General features: G+C 41.0%; 1 protein-coding gene across 1 annotated transcript in view; it reads left to right on the forward strand.

The window, feature by feature from the left end:
* Window positions 1–6: 6 nt before the first annotated feature.
* Window positions 7–18,998, forward strand: part of GALNT9 (polypeptide N-acetylgalactosaminyltransferase 9) — a 155,646-nt gene continuing 136,654 nt past the window's right edge. Inside the window, exon 1 of the mRNA XM_026859670.1 lies at window positions 7–276. Coding sequence (XP_026715471.1) covers window positions 36–276 — 241 coding nt within the window. The 5' untranslated portion in view covers window positions 7–35. The remainder of the gene's footprint in view (window positions 277–18,998) is intronic.

An 18,998-nucleotide genomic window follows, 5' to 3' on the forward strand; every position in this document is an offset into this window, starting at 1 on the left:
TTGATGTGCCCCCCGCCACCGTGCCGGCGGCTCCCATGGCGGTGGCACGGAAAATCAAAACTTTGTTGACGGTGAACATCTTGGTCTTCGTGGGCATCATCCTCTTCTCCGTGTACTGCAGGATCCAGGACCGCTCCCAGGAGCTGGTGCAGATCGTCCGGAGCGCGGACCGCCGGGCCAGGAGCCGCGGCGCCAAGGTGGGCAGCCTGGCCGACAGGGAGTCCATCCTGCAGCGCCTGGACCACCTGGAGGAGGTGGTCTACAACCAGCTGAATGGTACGCGGGGCCGGGAGGGGGGTGCCCTGTGTGCTGGGAGGGTGCTCTGGGCTGGGGAAGAGCACCCGAAGTGCCTGCCCGGGCACTGCTCTCACCGACCCCACTGCTGAAGTGCTGGGAGCGGAGGGAAAGGAGGTGACCGGAGGGATTTGCTGGAGGGGTTTGTTGAGCCCCCCGCCAACTCTTGGTCCGAAGTCAGGACTTCCTCAGTAGATGCAAAGTTAGGAGTTCACGGGTGGAAGGATTGGTGGAAGTCCCTACGAACTGTAGCAGGTTACGGTTTTCCTGGGTGTATTAACTCTGCACGGGTAGGTGTTTGTAGAGCAAATACACTGTTAGGTTATAGCTGGAAGTCATCTACGTGGTCTCAGAACTACTTTAAAAACATTCTACTGAGTTCTTACGCTGCGTACTTTTAATGGTCTATTTAAACATAGCACCCATATGTTTTCTTAATGACTTTGCCGTTTAAATTTGTTATTATCTTTGGTGAGGAGGGGAAGCATCTACCACTTCTTTTTATGACATATCGTTCTGATTCACCAGCCTTGAAAAATCTCAGTAGGTAAGCAAAGAACCCTTCCATGGTAGTTAGAACAGGCTAAGCCATAAAAGTTGTTATAGGACAACTAATGTTTCGTATAGAAACTTATTTTTCAAAACAAGTGCATCTGTACTTGCGTATATCTGTAAAGTTCTAAAAGTGGAACATCAAAGAAATAAGTATGTGATTAAATACATCAGTGATTTGGATGAGGAAAGGCTGAAGGAGTGAACTTTTGCATAAAATTATAATATGGATGTGTCTAGCACCAAATAAACCTTCCAGTGTAAATATGTTTAAGTATACCAAGTATGCTCCTAGGCTGCTTTTGAAAATCTTACTCGTAACATTGATTTAGCAAAGGCTACTGTGGTCTCAAAATGCAGACAAATAGTGAGGGTTAAGATAAAGTATATTTCCTATTACTACTTTCTGAATGGCTGTATGAATCTAAGTAGGTTAGACTGTTATGGTAATACGCAGTCTATGCCAGCAAGTGTTGCAGAACAGGCATCCCCTTACGCACTCATCTGTATAAACAGGGAAGAGAGAAGGGGAATGTGGAGTGTGGGTGTTAGTCACAAAAATACACATTCATGAATTAGAGGGAAAGTGTCAACAGCTGTGTTTCCTAACTGTATTTTGGAGCGGTTTTGAAGAATGTAGGATTTAAGAGGGGAATCCTACTCTCAAATTCAACAAAGCCATAGAGTTCCCAAACTAAATTAGATCAGTCCCTGAGCTATATCCATAGTTGCTCAACTGAGTGGGGTTTTTTGGCCTGAATTGAGCCAGGTTTGTTCTTGGTGTTGTTCATAGGTGAGACTTTGGGTAGGATTTACCTGCTCTGGGCTCATCTCAGCGTCGCATCCCCTGGAGAATCAGCAGGAGTCCTTAATGTACTAGGCAGGCACCACTGCTCGTAATGACTGTGGCTTCACAGTAAACAGGAAGTTCTCTGTGAAGTATGCCTCAATTTGGGGGACTTTTTTTCTCCTTTTTTAGTTTGATTTGTTGGATATGGAACTTCATAGTGAAATTACTTGAATTTAAATGTTATGTTGCTTCTTCAGGACATAATAAACACTGCAGGCAGTTTCCTCTTCTTGAAAGTTCTTACACAGGAAAATACAGAAAGTTTTTCACTGCTTCACTTTTCAAATTTCCTATTAATTTCCCTTCAGTTTCTCTCTGACACAGTTGGTTTTCTTATTACACAGCGATACACTAACACAACAGATTAATTATTTCATCATCATTGTGAAAAGATACTTCATCGTTTTCTGTTTTGTTTGTTTTTTTTTTCTCTCATCCTATGGCAACCAAACCGAAAAGTCCTAAAAAATTAAGAGGTGCTCCATTGAAATCATCAGAGATGCATTACTGTAAGTGAAATCAAGATCAAGCATCTGTGTTTGGGTTTAGCTCACTGATATTCCGTTTTTAATATCATGACTCATTACTTATGCCATTAATGGGCATAATGCTGTTCTGGCAGCATTGAGATTCAAGGGAGCCTGTCTGTGACTATGCTCTACCGTGTCTCACAGAAAGACTGGTATTACAGAAGCGCTCTGTCGGCTCTGGAGCTGGGCATTTTCATCCCAATGTTGAGCAAGGTGTCTCAGACATTATCCTGTATACTGCTTTATCACAAGATTAGAGAGCCATCTGAGGCCTTCTTGGATGTTACTTTTTCATGAGGTAGGGCAAAGTCACTTTTATACAGAGAGACAGACATGGGTAGACACATTTTATTCACACGGAACATGAATTCCTTGCATGCCCAGAACTTCCACAAGCACCAGGAGTTTGAGTCCAGCTCAGTGTTATAGTTACAGTAGGTCTGTCCAGATGGGTATTTCAATTTTCTACTCTTGCTTTTTTCTATTTTGAGATCAGCAAATTTATAGCCACCTATTAAGTATCTTATATTTTTGGTAATAAAGTCTTGGTGTTCTCTTATTTAATTCTCCTATTCAGATTAGTCCTAAACCGGTAAGACCTTACCAGGATTTTCTAGAGACTCTATTGAAGATCCAGTGCAATAGAAAGATGCTTCTGTGAGAGACCAGCCCTGCAGCTGTAGCTATACAGCATTTTGTTTCTGCCACACTTTTTTTGTTTCCATGCAATCAAAAAAATGTTATTTGAAAGTGTACCTTCTGCAAGGAAAAATAAACACAAGCAGTAATGCCACAAGTGTATCAAGAGGCAACCTAAAACCAGTCACTAGAGAACTAGTTATCTTTTCAGTCTGAAGAAAAACTGCATACAATGTCTGTGGAGGTGTGTGTAGAACACAGAGGACCATGCATGAAAGTCAGCAGAAAGCTTGGTACTTGCAGTTATCTTTGGCAGAACAATAATTTTTAGGATAGAATGAATGAGAATTGCCATGATTCCCTGCAGAGTCATGCAGACATACACCCAAATAATAGATTGCAGTAGGCTCATGATTTGGTTTTCTACCAACTTAGAACAGTAGTATTTCTGAAAGCTTTCTGTATGCTCAGCTGCTGCTGGTTTTGGTGGAAGTAAATGAATGGAGCATGCAAAAGGAAAGGAAAGCAATGAAACGTGTCTGTGGAATTTCCTTGGTGAAACTTTACCTCTTAATATTTGACTTTGGGTATAATATTTATTTTGAAAAACTGAGTTACTCTAGATCTAGTTAATCAGTCTATATATTTTTTTCATTTTTACTGTGGTATTTCTATTGATGAATATGATTTATTGTCAGTCAACACAGAACTAATGCCAGATAGACTTAGTACCAATTCATGAAATGGCATAATGGTAACACCTTGTTATTTTCTTCCTTTGCCTCTATTTTTTGTAAAGGGGAAAAAAAAATTAATTGACTGAATTTTTCCCCTAATCAGTTTTGCATCTGAGTCTATTGCTAATGATTTACCACAGAGGATAAAAAATTTTTGATGCCCCAAGTAAAGCATGACCTTTCATGCCAAAAGCAATTGAAGGGTCAGACTACAATTTCACTGTAATTGCCTTTTTCCCTTTTCACTGTCTCTTTCCAGTAATACACAACAATCAATACAGCATGTAATTAGATTTCATTCAATCTGCAAAGATTAAGAGAGTTTTCATCTCCTCATTATGTATGCTCACATCATGTCTCCCTACCCATGTCTTCTACATTAGACCTCTTTGACTTGTTCTATTGCAGGCGTGGAGGAATAAGTTTGGAGTATTCTCTTGAATTTGACAGATTATCATTCTTTACACATCATAATTTGATTTTGCTCTCTTTGTGAAGATTAAATACAATAGCAATTTCTAGTTTGATAGATGGGTTTTATATTGCATATGCAATTCATGGAGGAGGCTGGGGTAAAAAAGTGGACAATTCACATAATTGCAGCACACAGCCTTAAAATGATGGAAATAGCAGGTCCTGGGTGCAGAGGACTGATTCATGCAGACTGTGACTCCTGATTTTTATAGTGTACTGGAAGCAAAGTGATTGCATTTAAAATTCAGCCTGGCAATCTGCATACTTAAAAGGTACAGTAGTATTTTTAAAAGGACAGTTTATTCTTCATAGGCTTGGGACTGGTTGAAAATGGTTCCAAATTTCCGTATCGAAAGTAAGGCTTGGGAACAGACTACAAATGAATCATGCAAATGTCCACATCAGATTTGTCAAAAAGAAGCTTTTACAGCTGGCAACTTTCAGATGAAGAGTAATTCCTTTGCAGAGAAGAGAGCTAAAGCCACACGTGCATGGGGGAAGATTAAGTGTGACTGCCAGCCTTGTGTTAATGAAAATGCACCTTCTTACGCCCACATACGGATTGTCATGTTATAACTATTTCTGTTTAATTTTCTGTGGTCTGATGCTAACATCCATCTGACAAAATGATCCCATTCTTATCTCCAAAAGTATCAACTTACCTGTGGGGGCCACACTCAGCCATGTGCTTTCATTGTCCTAGAGAGTGGCTTCTTCATGTGGTCTTATTTTGAGGCTGCAGTTTATTGGTTTACCACACAGATTATAACAAGTATTTTCAATTGCTCTGGATCAGTTACTTGAGTTTAAGTAAGTAACCATTGTTACAGGTCTGACCTTCTGTGTTGCAAAATGATGGTCAAAGTCCAAAAGACTTCTCATTGGCTTTAGTTGTCTTAGTCTTGATTTATATAGCTGATGAAATTCCTAATCCATGCCTTCAGAAAGGACAAGATTCTATCCCCCAAAATAAGGGAAGAAAACATCATGAATCAATATTTAGATAGCCCCTAAAAAAATATAAGGTAATATTCAGAATAGTATTATTCTATTTAGACACTTTAAGAAGAAAAGGTCTAAAGTTTTGGTAGGAAAAAAAGGTAAATCTCTTTTGTAAAACAGGCAAAATTGCATTCAACTCTTCAAAATATTGACAAATATAAAAAAGATATCCATTCCAGCAGCACATCAGTGATTTTAAAGTCTCTTCCTGTACTTTGTGCTTCATATACTGGTAACTGTTTTTTTTTTTTAAATTTAATGTTTCTGCTTTTCTGTTTGTAGCTGGAAAAAAAGCTTATTTTGACAGAAAAATCATGTGGTAAATTTATCATTGACTCATTTATTTGTGTAGAACTTGCATCATTTGTCCTGTATAGGATTAAAAGCAGTGTTTACAGCGGTGCAAAGAAAATCTTCAACTGATGTTGGTTTTGTTGCCTTTCAGGAGGTATTCCAGTTCAGTTTCCTTCTATTTCTTTGTAGATGTGGGTGGAGTTGGAAAAGCAAATATGGGTCTGTCATCTTTGTAGTGAAGAGCTGCACATCTATAACCACCATACAGGTTTAAAAGAATTAGAAAACCTGGCTTTAACTTAATACTCTTGATAGTGGGAGATGGGGTTGTTTTTTTGAGGGGGGAGGATATTATTTATTTGATTTTTTTAGTAAGTAAGGGCAGGTAGTAGTTAAACCAAGAGCATCATTTAAAAAATGCAGTTCCAGCCACTGAGTGCATGGCTGTTCTCCAAGGAAATAATAAGATTTATGAAAGGAAGGAAAAGAAATGAGTCATGTTTAACAAATCTTCCTTTTATTAATGCCCCACTCTAACCTTACTAATGGGTACTCAGTCTCTCAGTCGGTATACTTGGCATACTTTTTTATTATTGTTATTATTTGTAGTCTTTCACTTGGTAGTCATTTCTATCACTTAGTTTAAACTAACGAACTGAAAGGGGAAAAAAAAAAAAAAAAGAGCCTGTGATGTTCTGGATAATAGGAAGGAAGAAAGCCAATGACAGCAGAGCGGCTTCCAACCTTGTTGTAGTCCTATTGATCAAAACTGCCCTCTGAAATAAGAGAACTTAGCTTCTGAGAATGAAAGCCAGATAGAGATCCTCCCACTGACCCAAAGTCATCTTCTTCTGAGAGCACAGAGCTAAAGCAGCCAAGTGCTAATTGGATGCGTGTAAGACTTGTGTCTGCTTTTCCTAAAAGCCATAGCTATGGTGCCATGGAAATGGCTGTGAATGTCTGAAAGCTTTGTAGGTGGAGGCAAAACCCATTTTAAGGACAGCATGGCAGATGCAAACAGACTAAAAATTGTCTTTCTGCCCTATAGTTTTTATCCTTTCAGGTGTTCTTGAATATCCAGGTTTCCCAGACAATTTTGAAGACAAGCTACAGCACAACTGACAGTTGCTGGTTACTTGGAAAGTCCTGTAGGACATAAAAAGAGCATAAAAATTACCCGTAGCAAGGCTATCTCCCGAGCCAAGAAGTGCTTGACCTACGGACCAGAAGGGAGTAATCAGGGAGCAGCGTGATGCAACTTGGTCTCAGGTCCTCTCATTTAGCTGGGGTTACTTTGAGTTTAAATGCATGGTAGTGCTGCTGGGGATGAAGGTGACAATCTTGGTTCTGTAATTTATTTCTCAGTCTAATCTGTTAGGCTTTCAAGTTGTTATTTGCAAACTCTCCAGTACACTGAAGAGTATGGAATTTCACCTGGTGAAGATAGCTGCAAAGCTTGATAGGCTTAATTTTTGTCGTGTTGGCTTACCTCTAATTTCTGCCCTGTCTTCTTTCATTGCCCATAGTATCTGCACTGGTAGTGTACAAGAGTGTGGCACAGATACTCTCTATGATTTGTCTGACCTCGTTTTTTTGAACTCTGAAGCAGTAGGAAAGGGCCTTCATTTGCATCAACAAGAGGTCTTCTAAACCAGAGAGAATTGAGTATTTGTGGCAAAATGGTCCTCTCCTCAATTTGAGCTTTACCAGCTGCCTTGCTGAAGTAATATCACACCTGTGACTGGGTGTAGATCTGAATGAGAGCGAGTTCTGTGTGTATATGCAAGTCTGTAGATGTCCAAGGAAGTGGTATTTCGGAGCTGAGTTCTGCTTTCTTACCCCTCTTTGACAATCTTCTCCCACGGTGAGAGAAGTGGGCTTGTGCTTCTGTGGTTCTTTGCACTAGACGTTATTTCACCTCACTGCTATGCATGGCAAGACAGTGCAGCAGGACTTTCTGTGGGAAATCCAGTGGAACATCCCAAGGAGCTCTCACACTAGTTTCCTACCCCTCTTACTGCATTTGTCAGGACATTTCATTTCTGAATAATTGTGTGTGTGTGTGTGTGTTTCTGCCTCTTAGGTCATCTTGCTGAAATGTGTGTTGAGAGGACTTGCTTCAATGTCTACAGACAAGTTTGTCTTGCAGTAAGAGGAAGAAATGGATTTTCTCAGTATAAAGTAAACCCACTTGCTGTTTGCTACCAGGCTAAGTTACTCCGTGTGCGTTCTGCCCAGTCTTGCAAAGCTGTCTTGTGAAGCAGATGTGTGGCTACCTGCGTCTCCCTTTATTTCACTTGGATGACTTGTTCGGAGGGATCTGCTCTCAAGCCAAGGACCATGAATCGTATTGTATCCTCAGTGAGGGGAGTCTGTAGTGAAATAATGCAGTAGAACAGGGTCAGTTCTGGGAATCGCTGACAAATGGCAAAAGGCCTAATTTTATTTTTTTTTTCAAGTATGTCCTTGATTACTGGCTTTGGAGGAAAGTCTAAGGGCAGCTGCCGGGTAGATAGCTGAGGAGACAATAGACTGATTCTGCTTTGTCATCACGAGCAGTGTGGACACGTAGTTTTCTCAGGGGCTGAGGAGTTGTCTAAGTAAATGAGTAAACATTCTTTGAAAAGGTGAGACTATAGATTTCTGAATATTTTAAGCCTTGCCACACCTCCTATGGAGCTGTTCTCTAGAAGTCATTTCACTTGCCACAACAGTCTGATTTATACTCTTAATACTTGAGCTGTAATTTGCATGTCATCCTGGGAGAATGGGCAATGATTAAGAAAACTAAACCAAGAAAAAGGTTTTTGAAAGAGCTTCTCTGAGTACTGCTACTTAAAAATGGTTCTGTCAGGCACAGGAGTATTTGATGCCAGAATACTACAAGACAGGTTTATGTATTTCACAGCATCATTTGGAAATCGCATCTAAATAACCCAGAGTCAATGGATGAAAGTACAAAGGAACATGTTGGGTCTTTGGGATTCTCTAGTGCATTTGCTTCAATCTCAACCTTCTGGGCTAAGTGTTAGAGCAAATTCCTTAGAGGCTGCTGTAATGCCAGTATCTCCCTTGGGCTGAATAGCCACTGGAAAATGGTATAACACTGGCAAAAGCCATGCTATTCCCCAACAGATTCCTGATGCCTCCTTCCTCTCTGCAAGGCCAAGACACATCTGTGGAAAGAAGCTGCTGAGGTAAAGGCCTTTGTTACCAGTGTGCCACTGGACTCTGCTCCGGGAGGACAATTCCTTGGCTCAGCAAACCACTGCTTTCCCCTTTTCAGGCAATTAGCTGTTGGAGGAGGGAGAGGAAAAAATCTGAGCCTATGTAGGCAAAAGGCAGCCGTGGAACTCAGTTATACCTTTTACTTACATTACAGAGGCATTTATACAGGCAATCCAGTTGCCTTTACTGGAGTACTTAGGGGAATAAGGGCTCACTAGCGTAAGGGTCCCGCACACTTTATAAGGCATGACAAACCAGGTTTGCTAGAGTTGCATTTGAATCACTGCTTGGTACAAGCAGCATAAAAAAAATTTCCCAACTAGGCTTTAATGTCTGATAAACTGATCAGGGAAGAAAATGTATCCTGCCAGGTCTCTCTCCTCAGTGAAGTTCTTTAAATATTCAGATACTATGAAACACAAGTACTAGCTCACAGAGGGCTGTGTTAGACTATGCAGGTACATGGGAGGGGTATCCTCTGCACGGGTTTCATAACTCATGGAGCACAGAGCTGGTCTCTTTGGGATTACCAGCGTGTTACTAGTTTTTGTTCCTGGGGAGAACAGTTAAAATTCATGTCTGTGATACAGTCAGCAGTTGTGTTTAGTTGGGAATCTAAGTCAGGTACAAATCCGACACTGCTTTCTAAGCAAACCGTGGATCCTGCCAACCCCTGTTTTGCTGTCAGCAGTGCGTTTTGTGGACAGTGACAGATATTGCTGGTTGGACGGGACAACTTGCTCAAATAGGTTTTTATGCCTGCAGCAATGATGCAAATTCTCCTCAGCTCACCCATGCACGTAGTCCTACTGAAGTCAGTTGCCTAAATTCATCTGTGCTATTGATCCAGAAGCATCAGCGCAACCAGTAGCCATCAGCATAGTAGCTCCAGTAGTAAATCTGGCCAAATGAAGGTACTTCTGCCACAGGATGAACAGTATATTGGCTAGTTATGATGATGTATATGTAGTATAAAGGATGAATTCATGCCGTATCTCTGTACTACTTCACTATGGTTGAGAACAGGATCCTTCCTCCTTGAAGGTTTTGGAGTCATTCCCCTTTCTAGTGTAGATCTGGTGAGTTTTGTGTTTCTGCCACTGACCCCTACTACTGCAGTCTTTGATTGCTTCTGTGTTTGCACTGTTTAGCTCCAGTTTGCATTTTGCAAAAAGAAGTACACAGACCAGGAGGTCAGCCTTATCGTGGCTGTCTTGCTCCTGGTATCTGAGCAAGCTTTGTTCAGAGATTGATTTATCTGTTTCCACAACAGCGCGCAGTAATATCTACCTACAGCGGAGCAAAACTGAATCCTCTTCTCACGTCGTCTCTGTAACGTGTGCTGCTGGACACAACCCCCCATCCCTCAGCTACTGCCTGTGCTCCCATGGACAGAGCTCCCCCATCCCTCAGCCACTGCCTGCATGGTAGAAGCCCTTCATTTTTGACCTTTAAGATCTGCTTCTGCCTGTGATAATTTTTGACTCAGTTTGACAGCACTGGGAAAATTGGTGTGTAACTCAACAGGGTCTAACTGGGATCCCAAACTAGGCTTTCCCTCAAGATTTGGTTGAATAAGTATTTTTAGTGTGCATTTGCAATTAAATGTGTATGGGTTATCTGCATGCTAACTGAATGCTTTAACCACCAGTATACTGTTTAAAAAATAAAAACAAAAGGAGGACCATATAACTTTCCCTTTCCTTTAGGAGAACAATAAGACATCTGCTGTATTCTTTAGAGCTGTGGGTCTTATGTGGGCCATGTTTTGTGACTTCAAAGCAAGGATGGGACTTTTCATTCCTGTCTTTTCAGTACCCTCTCTTGACTAGCTCCATCCCGAGCCTCAGCCAAAGGTTTGATCTCTCCCTGGAGGGAGAGCAGGTCCTTCCTGCAAGCAGTCATCTTGGACCCCAGATGCTAGCTAGCACCTAGGAGTTATCCTCAGTGTGTTAGAGCACTTTGGAATGCATCAAAAACTGGAACTTGTGCAAAATCACACAGTCTCCAATTCCTGTTTCCCATAGCCCAGACTAGCATCCTAGCCAAGGTACTGCCATACCATTCGTAAAGCAAAAGGGGGCTTTGTTGCACAGGAGCTCATTTTTCTTGGAAGGTATCCATCATGACAGTTGGAAAACCCTCTCCTGCAATACTCTGGCATTTTTGGTGGGGTGATAGGGTTAATTGGTTGTTTTTCATTTGGATTCTTTATGCTGGTTTTGTATTTTATTTGGCAATGGGGCCTTACTGCCCTTTTAGAAATTGAGTTTATTTTTTCTACAGTTCTCATATGCCTCAAGGATGTGAAGCTTTTGTAAATAAAAATGTATTTTTTGTTATATTAACTCATTTTCAAGCAAGCCTTGTGTTGTAGAAAAGATTGGTGGTATTCTTTCCTGTGCATACTGAACTGAAGGCAGTGATAAGACTAAAAATATCCCCAATTGAAATAGCATTGTATAACCCAAAGGTTAGTCTTCCTCAGGATTAAAATTTGCAGTTGCTTTATAGATTCCTTGTAAGGCAGATTTCTAGTCTTCCAGCCATGTGTAAAATGAGGCTACTGGTAGCTGCAAGATTTTGCATCTGCAAAACTCAGTCCCACTGGTGACTACCACAAGCACAAACCTGCTGATGGAAGATGGTGCTGTGCATTGTGCTGGTGTCAGCTGGCCAACGAGGCTTAGGCTTAGGTATCCCTGTATTGTTCTTGTTACAAGCACTTGCTGGAGGTGCTGAGCAGGGACTAGGTACTGTTCACACCTCTGGTAGGAAAAACAGATTTTGCTGCACAGAGCTGTTAATCCTAAAACATCATGATAGATTGTAGGTGGCTCCATGTAACAGATGGGAGTGGAGTATGAGGTAAGAGTGAGCTGATCATGTTCAAGTTATTAAACAACCTAATACTAAGCTGCTTAACTGCTGAAGTAGTTGGTGCTTACAACTTACACAAGCAAGAATTGGGTTTGGCTTGGAAAAATGGGTGTTTGAGTGGTTTAGGTGTTAGCCTGTGTTAACCTTGGGTTTGGAAAATGCATTTTTTTGGTTGTTCTGTTACATAATTTCTGTGTCACGTGGGCAATCCCAGAATCCAGGTACGTGGATTTAGTCTTCTGACTTCCAGCACCATCGCAGGGACATGAGCTGCCAAATGCTGCACTGAAACCTGCTTCTGTATTTCTTCCTTGTCACCTGTCCTTTTTTCCCCACTTTCCAATGCTCTTTTACATTTGGTAGAAGTTACAGTGTTCTCAACACTTGAAGAATATCTTTTGTTTGTTTACTGCTAATATTGCAGGGAGCAGTGAAAAGATTTGCAGGTATTGTTTAGAAATTTCCCATCTTTCTTCGGTTTAATATTTGGCAAACTCAATTGATAGAGCCTTCATGTGGTACTCCTTTAGGCACAGACCTGAACATGTCAGCACCTGCACTGAACACTTTGCTCTCAGCTACTCCAGCTTTGAATACACAAAACCAATAATCTTTGATTTTAGACCTGTGCCAGCCTGATCCTCCTCCTGAAATAGATCCATCTGGCTCAATGCATTTTCATTCAACAGAAAATTAATTCTGGAACGGAAGTGGCCTTTATAATGCTAGTAAAATCTTCTGTTTTCTGAAAGAGTCAGCTTGGTATTGTTCCCATATTCACAGCCATGTTCCCATTTCAGGCCCACAAAACTCTAAGCCAGGCTGCAGAGAGCTCTCCTAGATGAGGTCAGGGAATTAAGAATTTCTTCTGTGATTCATTCTGAACCTGATCTGCCTAATAACTGGATTCTTTGTCTCCCTCTTTCTGTCACACATTAAAAAGTTCACAAAATAAGATTTTTCAGTCTTCCTTGCACAGTGAGAAGAGTGAACAGAAGATATGCAGAAATGGAGGAGAAATATTCATGAGAGAACAAAGACATGGCCTAACTTTGAAGCTGGGATGGTGCAGCTCAGCATGCCAATGGACACAGGCTGAGTGATGCAGCCCTCAGAGAAGGCATTGATCATTGCAGAGGGCATTTCTGCATATGTTACAAGACTACTTGTTTAGGCATCTCTCAGCTTTTAATCATACTGACATGAAACTGGAGCACAAATACTGCTGTCTTACACAGTGGAGGTTGTGGAAGAATGAGACCAGTGAAATACTTTGTAAAATTCTTCTTATTAAAGTTGCTTGTAGTTGATGAAGTAAGCATGGGATTAGTGAACTGGAATCAGGTTCCGTGCATGAGTCATGGTAGGACTGCTCTAGCCCTAAAGGAGAGGTGGAGTTCCCCGCTGCAGCACGATGTACAACAGGGGATTGTGGTAAAGCCCATAACACAGTTTGACAATTCATGTTAACGCAGAGTGTTGATAACTATTCTGGACCAGAAGTGATGAAAGCTGTCTCTTGCATAGCCTACTTATGGCACTATAGTAGCAAGATCATAATCAGGCCCAAAGGACAAGACAGCTAATGCAGGATCAATGCCAATTAGACACGACTAGGTGATGCTCTGTGTGATGGTAAAAAGAAGTCAGCATATGATCTTTTGGTTTTGTCCCTGAATGGGAAGAAGATGCCTCTAATCTGTTTGATGGGTGATATTACATGCCTGTGGCTTCTCTGTGCTAGATATGAGTGTCTCAGCATATGGCTGTGAAACGAGAGGTTGATTATTTTCAAAAGTATTTTGACAGATACTGAACTGACAAATTCCCTGTTTTTTTTTAAAAAAAAAAAAAAAGGTTTTTGTTTGATACTGTGCTGATGAGGCTGTGTAGATTTGGAATCATACCTTGCTTTATATTCCTTTCAAAGGCAGGGAGGGAAAAGCACCCCTACTATAAACAGTCAGAAGGATGAATTTCTTAATAAATGCCAGAGGAAACAAGCATGGAGTGGTGTGTCCTGCTGTCATGGTGCCTCACCTCTAAGTCTGTGTCTCTCCATTTCCGAAGGGAAGAAGTGCTAATTTAGTGAGTCAGGCATTTCCATGTGAATTTTCTTTAACATGACATCTTTACAGGGAAAGTAGTTTTAAATAGGGTCACAGACATACCTCATTATTTCATTAGGAATCCCCTAATCTGTGACCAGAAAGCATGCTGTTTTATCGCTTAACCTGATTCTCATCATTGCCTAACACCTGACAAGAAGTGTGTGTAAGCTCACAGAAACAGGAACTGGGGGCTAAGGGAGCAGCTTCACTGCTGGCTTTGGAGAAGATATTTAGAGCTGCTGAAATACAAGACCTGAGCTTCATTTCCAGGTGTGCCTTTCCTTTGCTCTTTAGTTGTGGGCCAGCTCATCTCTCTGCTTTTTTCACCCCCTCCCCTTATCTGTGTCCTTTATTTTACTGAGGAGGTCTGAGTTCAGACTAGTCTGTGCTGCATCTTACCTCGTGATATTGTTAATCAATGATATAAATAACAGCCAGACATCCAACAGACCTAGATATCCAGTAATTACCACAATTAATCCTAAAAATCCTAAGAAACCTGACTTGCTTGTGGGTTGATATCCTAAAGGTGAATTCTTGGGTGGTCTTTAATAGCTCCAACAGGTCTCTTGTATTTGATCTTCCACTGAACCTCTTCTCTCAGTAGGAACTTTATAATGCCACTTTCTTCCCAGATGTCGACTTCTGTGACACTTGCAGAAATGTAATTTTTGGAGACCTCTGACTGTCTGCCAAGCTTTGGCTGAAATTAGACACAGCCCTCAAAATCTAACAAGGAGAGGTGAGGGGAGGGTATGAGAGGGGAGCAGGATGGTAGACAAACGCAGACAGCATGATCCCACAAATTGTTTTTTCTTAGCAAACCAGGCTAAAAATCATGTTGGTGACAAACGGGATTTTACTCATTTAAACACAAACATAAAAAAACAAGTTCTTGGCTTTTAAAGGAACCAGACTCAGATCTTCACATTGAATTCCTCTGCATGCTCTGTTAATTGTCAGTATGTTAATGCAAGCATTTTTTTCCCCCGCTTTCCTGCTTACTGCAGTTAATAACTATATCAGCGTGAAATTTCCCTGACACTGCACCAGTACTACAGGAGACCCTCCTTTATTTTCAGCTTCCTAAAATGGCAGACTTGGGTCCCACTAGCTTGTCTCATTGCCTTTCAGTAGTAACTGAATAATTAAATCATGCGAGGAGCAGAGAAATGATCCTATGCTGCTCTTTGCTAGGCAGCGTGAAGCATGCCCTGCTGCTCATTTCAGCTGGTACCCTTCACGGCCCAAGGGGCTCAGCGTTGGCTTTCTCTGGGACCATTTGGTGCTGGAAAGCTCGTTCTGCTTGTGGGAAATGTGGTCCTGACCTGAAGTTTAAGTTCAATCGGATAGCACGTCTGCATTGTGTCCTTGAGGAGTGATGAGTCCAAGCGGTAAGCTCAGACCTCAGTTTTCTGAAATTCAATTTCTGATTCATACCTGTGTGTTCACTGAAGGATCATCTTCTCCTGTATAAAGGCACCTTCTATCACTGTCTTCATTTCTCTCTTTACTGTGTGATTTAACATCTCATAATGTAGTCATCAGTACAAACCTGAGACACATCAGGGGACAGGAACATTCATTCTTTTATGGAATATCTGCGTAAAGTAAAGGAAAGCTTGAAGAAAAATTGAACCTCTGAAAACTTGAATTTCTTTTTATGTTGCCTTGGTGGAAACCAGATAAGCACTACTGCAGTCAGTGGCATTAGGAAGGTAAATTGGAGAAGTCTGATCCACAGTTTCAAAAACTTGGCCATTGTCTTTACATATGATCTGAATTCTCTATGTGTGTGATAGCTTTAAACATGCTCTGTAGATGGATCAAAGCAGGGTGGTTTTTTCCAAATGCACCCCGACTTTGTCAAACAAATCCCAGTTTGTCTTGCAGTGAGTTTGTCAGGGTCTAAACTAGCCTTAGGTCACAGTCAATTTGTAAAAATACCAACACACAATGAAGCCAATCTTGTTAATAATGAATCAGGTATTATAGCAGTGCTGGTTTTTAGAGTGCCTGTAACAGTGGATCGTAGCTTTCCCGCTCCTGGAAGTCTGAGTCAATTTATCTTTATATCAACAATAAACCAGAAAGGGCAGAAATCAAAGTAAGCAATGTTTTTATTACCGCTTTTAAATAAAACATTTTGCCAATGTTTTTTCCTCAACATTACATCTTTATTTTTCTCAAATTTATTGACAATTGCTATTTATCCTCATTTCTCCTTCCGTTTGAAAAACTATCTCATCGTTTGATTTACTTCCTCCAGAGAAAACGGTACTTAATTCTTTTTATTTTTCCCTGATAAATCCCTGATTAATTGTATGTTATAAGCTATCCATGCAACATTGTGTCTTTCATTTCTAAATAGGTTTTCTTTTATGAACTTCAAGAGCAAACATTTTCCTCTCTTGAGCCAAAATCAAATCCAGGCTCAATATTTTCTTAAACAATAGCAAGGTACTTCAAAACCAAGTATGATCTCAGCACCATGGACTCCTCTTGCCCCTACTCCTCTGTGAGCAGAAGAGAATCAGACTTTCTGTTGTGGCACACCCTCAAATAGATCTGCTATAAATGCGTCTGCCAGTTTAACTCACCAATTAGGAGGATTCTGCGTAGTAACTTTCTTCATCTATTATAGCTTGAAAACTGCCATAAATGGTTGATTTGTAAGCATTTTGGTTTAGATGCTGGATTCTAGTCTGGGTTTTTGCTGTTTCACATGTGTCCTGTGTTTGGTTTTGAACTGATTTTTCTGCTGGTAGAAAATTAAATCATGTGCATATTAAGAGGCTGATAGAAGGAGGCACTGCAGCCTGGCATTGACAGGCAAGGCACAGCTGTAGTGTATGTTGACATGAGATAGGAAAATAAAGTGAAAGGAGGAAAGAGGAGGAAAAGCAGAGGTGCAAGTTTTATCTCAAACCAGATTTCCAAGCCAAACTCCCTGAGAGGTGTCAGAGATGTGCCCGAAAAAGAAGCGCACAAGCACATTTCAAGAAGAATACACATATCTACAGATGAAAATAGGCAGTCTGTCAGGAAAATGAGTCTGTTTTGAAGGCAGCCATCAATACTGCTGTGTAATGATGCAAAAGAAAAGTATGTCACCTTTAAAGAGCCTATCAGGCAATATCACACTGAAAGGAAAATGGGGGAATCAAGGCCCTCTCTGGTTTCTGTCTAAACCAATATCCACATTAACTGATTTTCAAGTATGGGCCCTTGTAGTGATCTGATGGAGGTGTTTGAAATATCATGTCCTCAGTGGAAGATGATCTCTTCTACCATCTATTCCCAAGGAGAAATGCCTGATGATAAGATTGAGAGGCAGCAGATCGAGAACCGGCTCTGCTCTGACAAAACTGGGGACTTCTTCAGATCATTTGATTCTTTTATGACCGGACAGTGACTCTTGGAGCATGAAAGGGAGAACAGTGGACATCACCAGCTGGTCTGTAGGTGTTAACGTTGTCTCTTTATTGTAGTCACATTGCCAGAGGTGGACTTGATGACTGATTTCAGTGGTGGAAAATTGAGATCCTACTTTCAAGCATGATGTGATTTTGAGTTCCAGCAGCTACTACATCTGGGTTTAATGCTGTCATCCTCTGCTGTGTAAAATGGGTTGAACAATCAGGAGCTTTTCAGTTATACAAATGGCAAGTGGTGTATGCGACTTTGTTATTGAGAAAGCTCTCTGTGTGATTATGTTAGTTTAATTTAATAGCAGGCTGTTTAGGTAAATGAGCAGGGAGGCATATGAATGTCTGGAAATAATGTGGAGCATGATTGCAAAATGATGCTGCAGGAGATGGGCTTGTCTGGCCCTTGTCGAGAGCTCACTGAACACCCTTGAGCAGCAAGAGAAGCATCTTGCTTAGTCTTGGACACAATCCCTCTGAGACAGAGCAGAGTCCCAAGGGTGCCTGACTGAAACCTGGACTGAAAGCAAGTAGTTTGGCAGGCTTGGCAATGTCAGATGTGAAACACTCTTTGGTTAGTTTAGACTTTAATATCAGCACAATAGCATCTAGAGTAGTACAAGCCTGCATAGGACCTGAAGTTAAATAGATCTGCTTTTTTTAGATTCCTTGTATTTAAAGATAATTTCTTCCTTATGGAACCTATCCCTGTGGGATTCACTGCTGTAGTTGAGCTGGTCTGAGAACAGGCCAGTCAGGGATTTCTCATCCAGAATTACATCAGCAATCAAAGGGGTAATTGTAACTGTTAGAGATGTGCAGTCAGCTCTATAGGTGCAAGAAAAGTCATTGCATCCGACAGCATCTTCGCAGCTGTGGGCTCTGTCCTGTCAGACCTTGGGTTAGAGCTCCCTTCCTGCAGTGGTCTGCCTCTTCCTTTCCCTACCTCTGATTCACACAAGCAAATTCCTTGTTTTTCAAAAGATCTTTTCCTCATTTATGAAATAAAATTGGCTTGGAGCAGCTTGTTCCTGAATCTAATTAAACAACCCTGAAGTTTTTGCACTTGCACCTTGGAGCTTTTCAAGGAGAAGCCCCTTTTCCTTTCTCTAGAACAGATCTGTTATCATTTTAATGATCACTTTCCCCAGGAGTTCTCACCTCTGTTTCCCTGGAAAAATTAAAGAAAATCTAATATATTGATACAGATGATCCATTTCATGTGAATTGGTGACAGTCTGACCATGACAGTACCAGAGAATTCATTGCTGCAGGAGGCCATTGAATCCAGTATTAGTGACTGGGCTCTTAAATGGCACTGGGTAGTTTTAAGACCTATTTCTACCTGTCTGAGTTAAGATAATGAGGGTAATCTAATATTATGCTTCAGGGCTTTAGTTATCTGCCTACAGGGTTCAGAAGGGAACTCTGCTTCCAGGGACTCTGTAGAGTTTAATTGGCCAAGTGCTTTATGATTTGTGCTTCGTTTCCTCTGAAGCCTCAGGTACTGGCTACTGCCAGAGGCCAAATACCAAACTGATGACACTCAGATTTTGTCTCCTTTTAATATCAGTGGGCTGCTGGGCAGCTACGCCAACATTTCAGCTCCTCACCTCTCAACTCCAGATTTATGCCATCACCAGAGTTTTCTGGCTTTTCTCCAAAGCCCTGAAGAGAAAAATCCATTTTATATGTTTCACCAGCACAAACCACAAGTCATCTGGGATTTTAAAACTTCCAGAATAATCTTGGCATCTGTTACTTATTTAAAGAAAACAAACTGATCTTTCTCTGTGAATGATCTTCTTGATCATTAAGATGAAAAAAAAAACCCAGAATCACACATATATAACTTAAAGTTATGCATATGGGGTAGGCTCTTTTTTTTGTTACTCAGAATTTAAGTTTAAAAATGTATCACATAGATCTCCCATGCTTAAATATCCCTGCTCTTTAGGAAATTGATTTTTGTTTATATC

This window comes from Athene cunicularia, assembly GCF_003259725.1.
Source record: "Athene cunicularia isolate RWA chromosome 15 unlocalized genomic scaffold, athCun1 chr15_part1, whole genome shotgun sequence".
In the NCBI taxonomy this organism is placed as follows: Eukaryota; Metazoa; Chordata; class Aves; order Strigiformes; family Strigidae; genus Athene; species Athene cunicularia.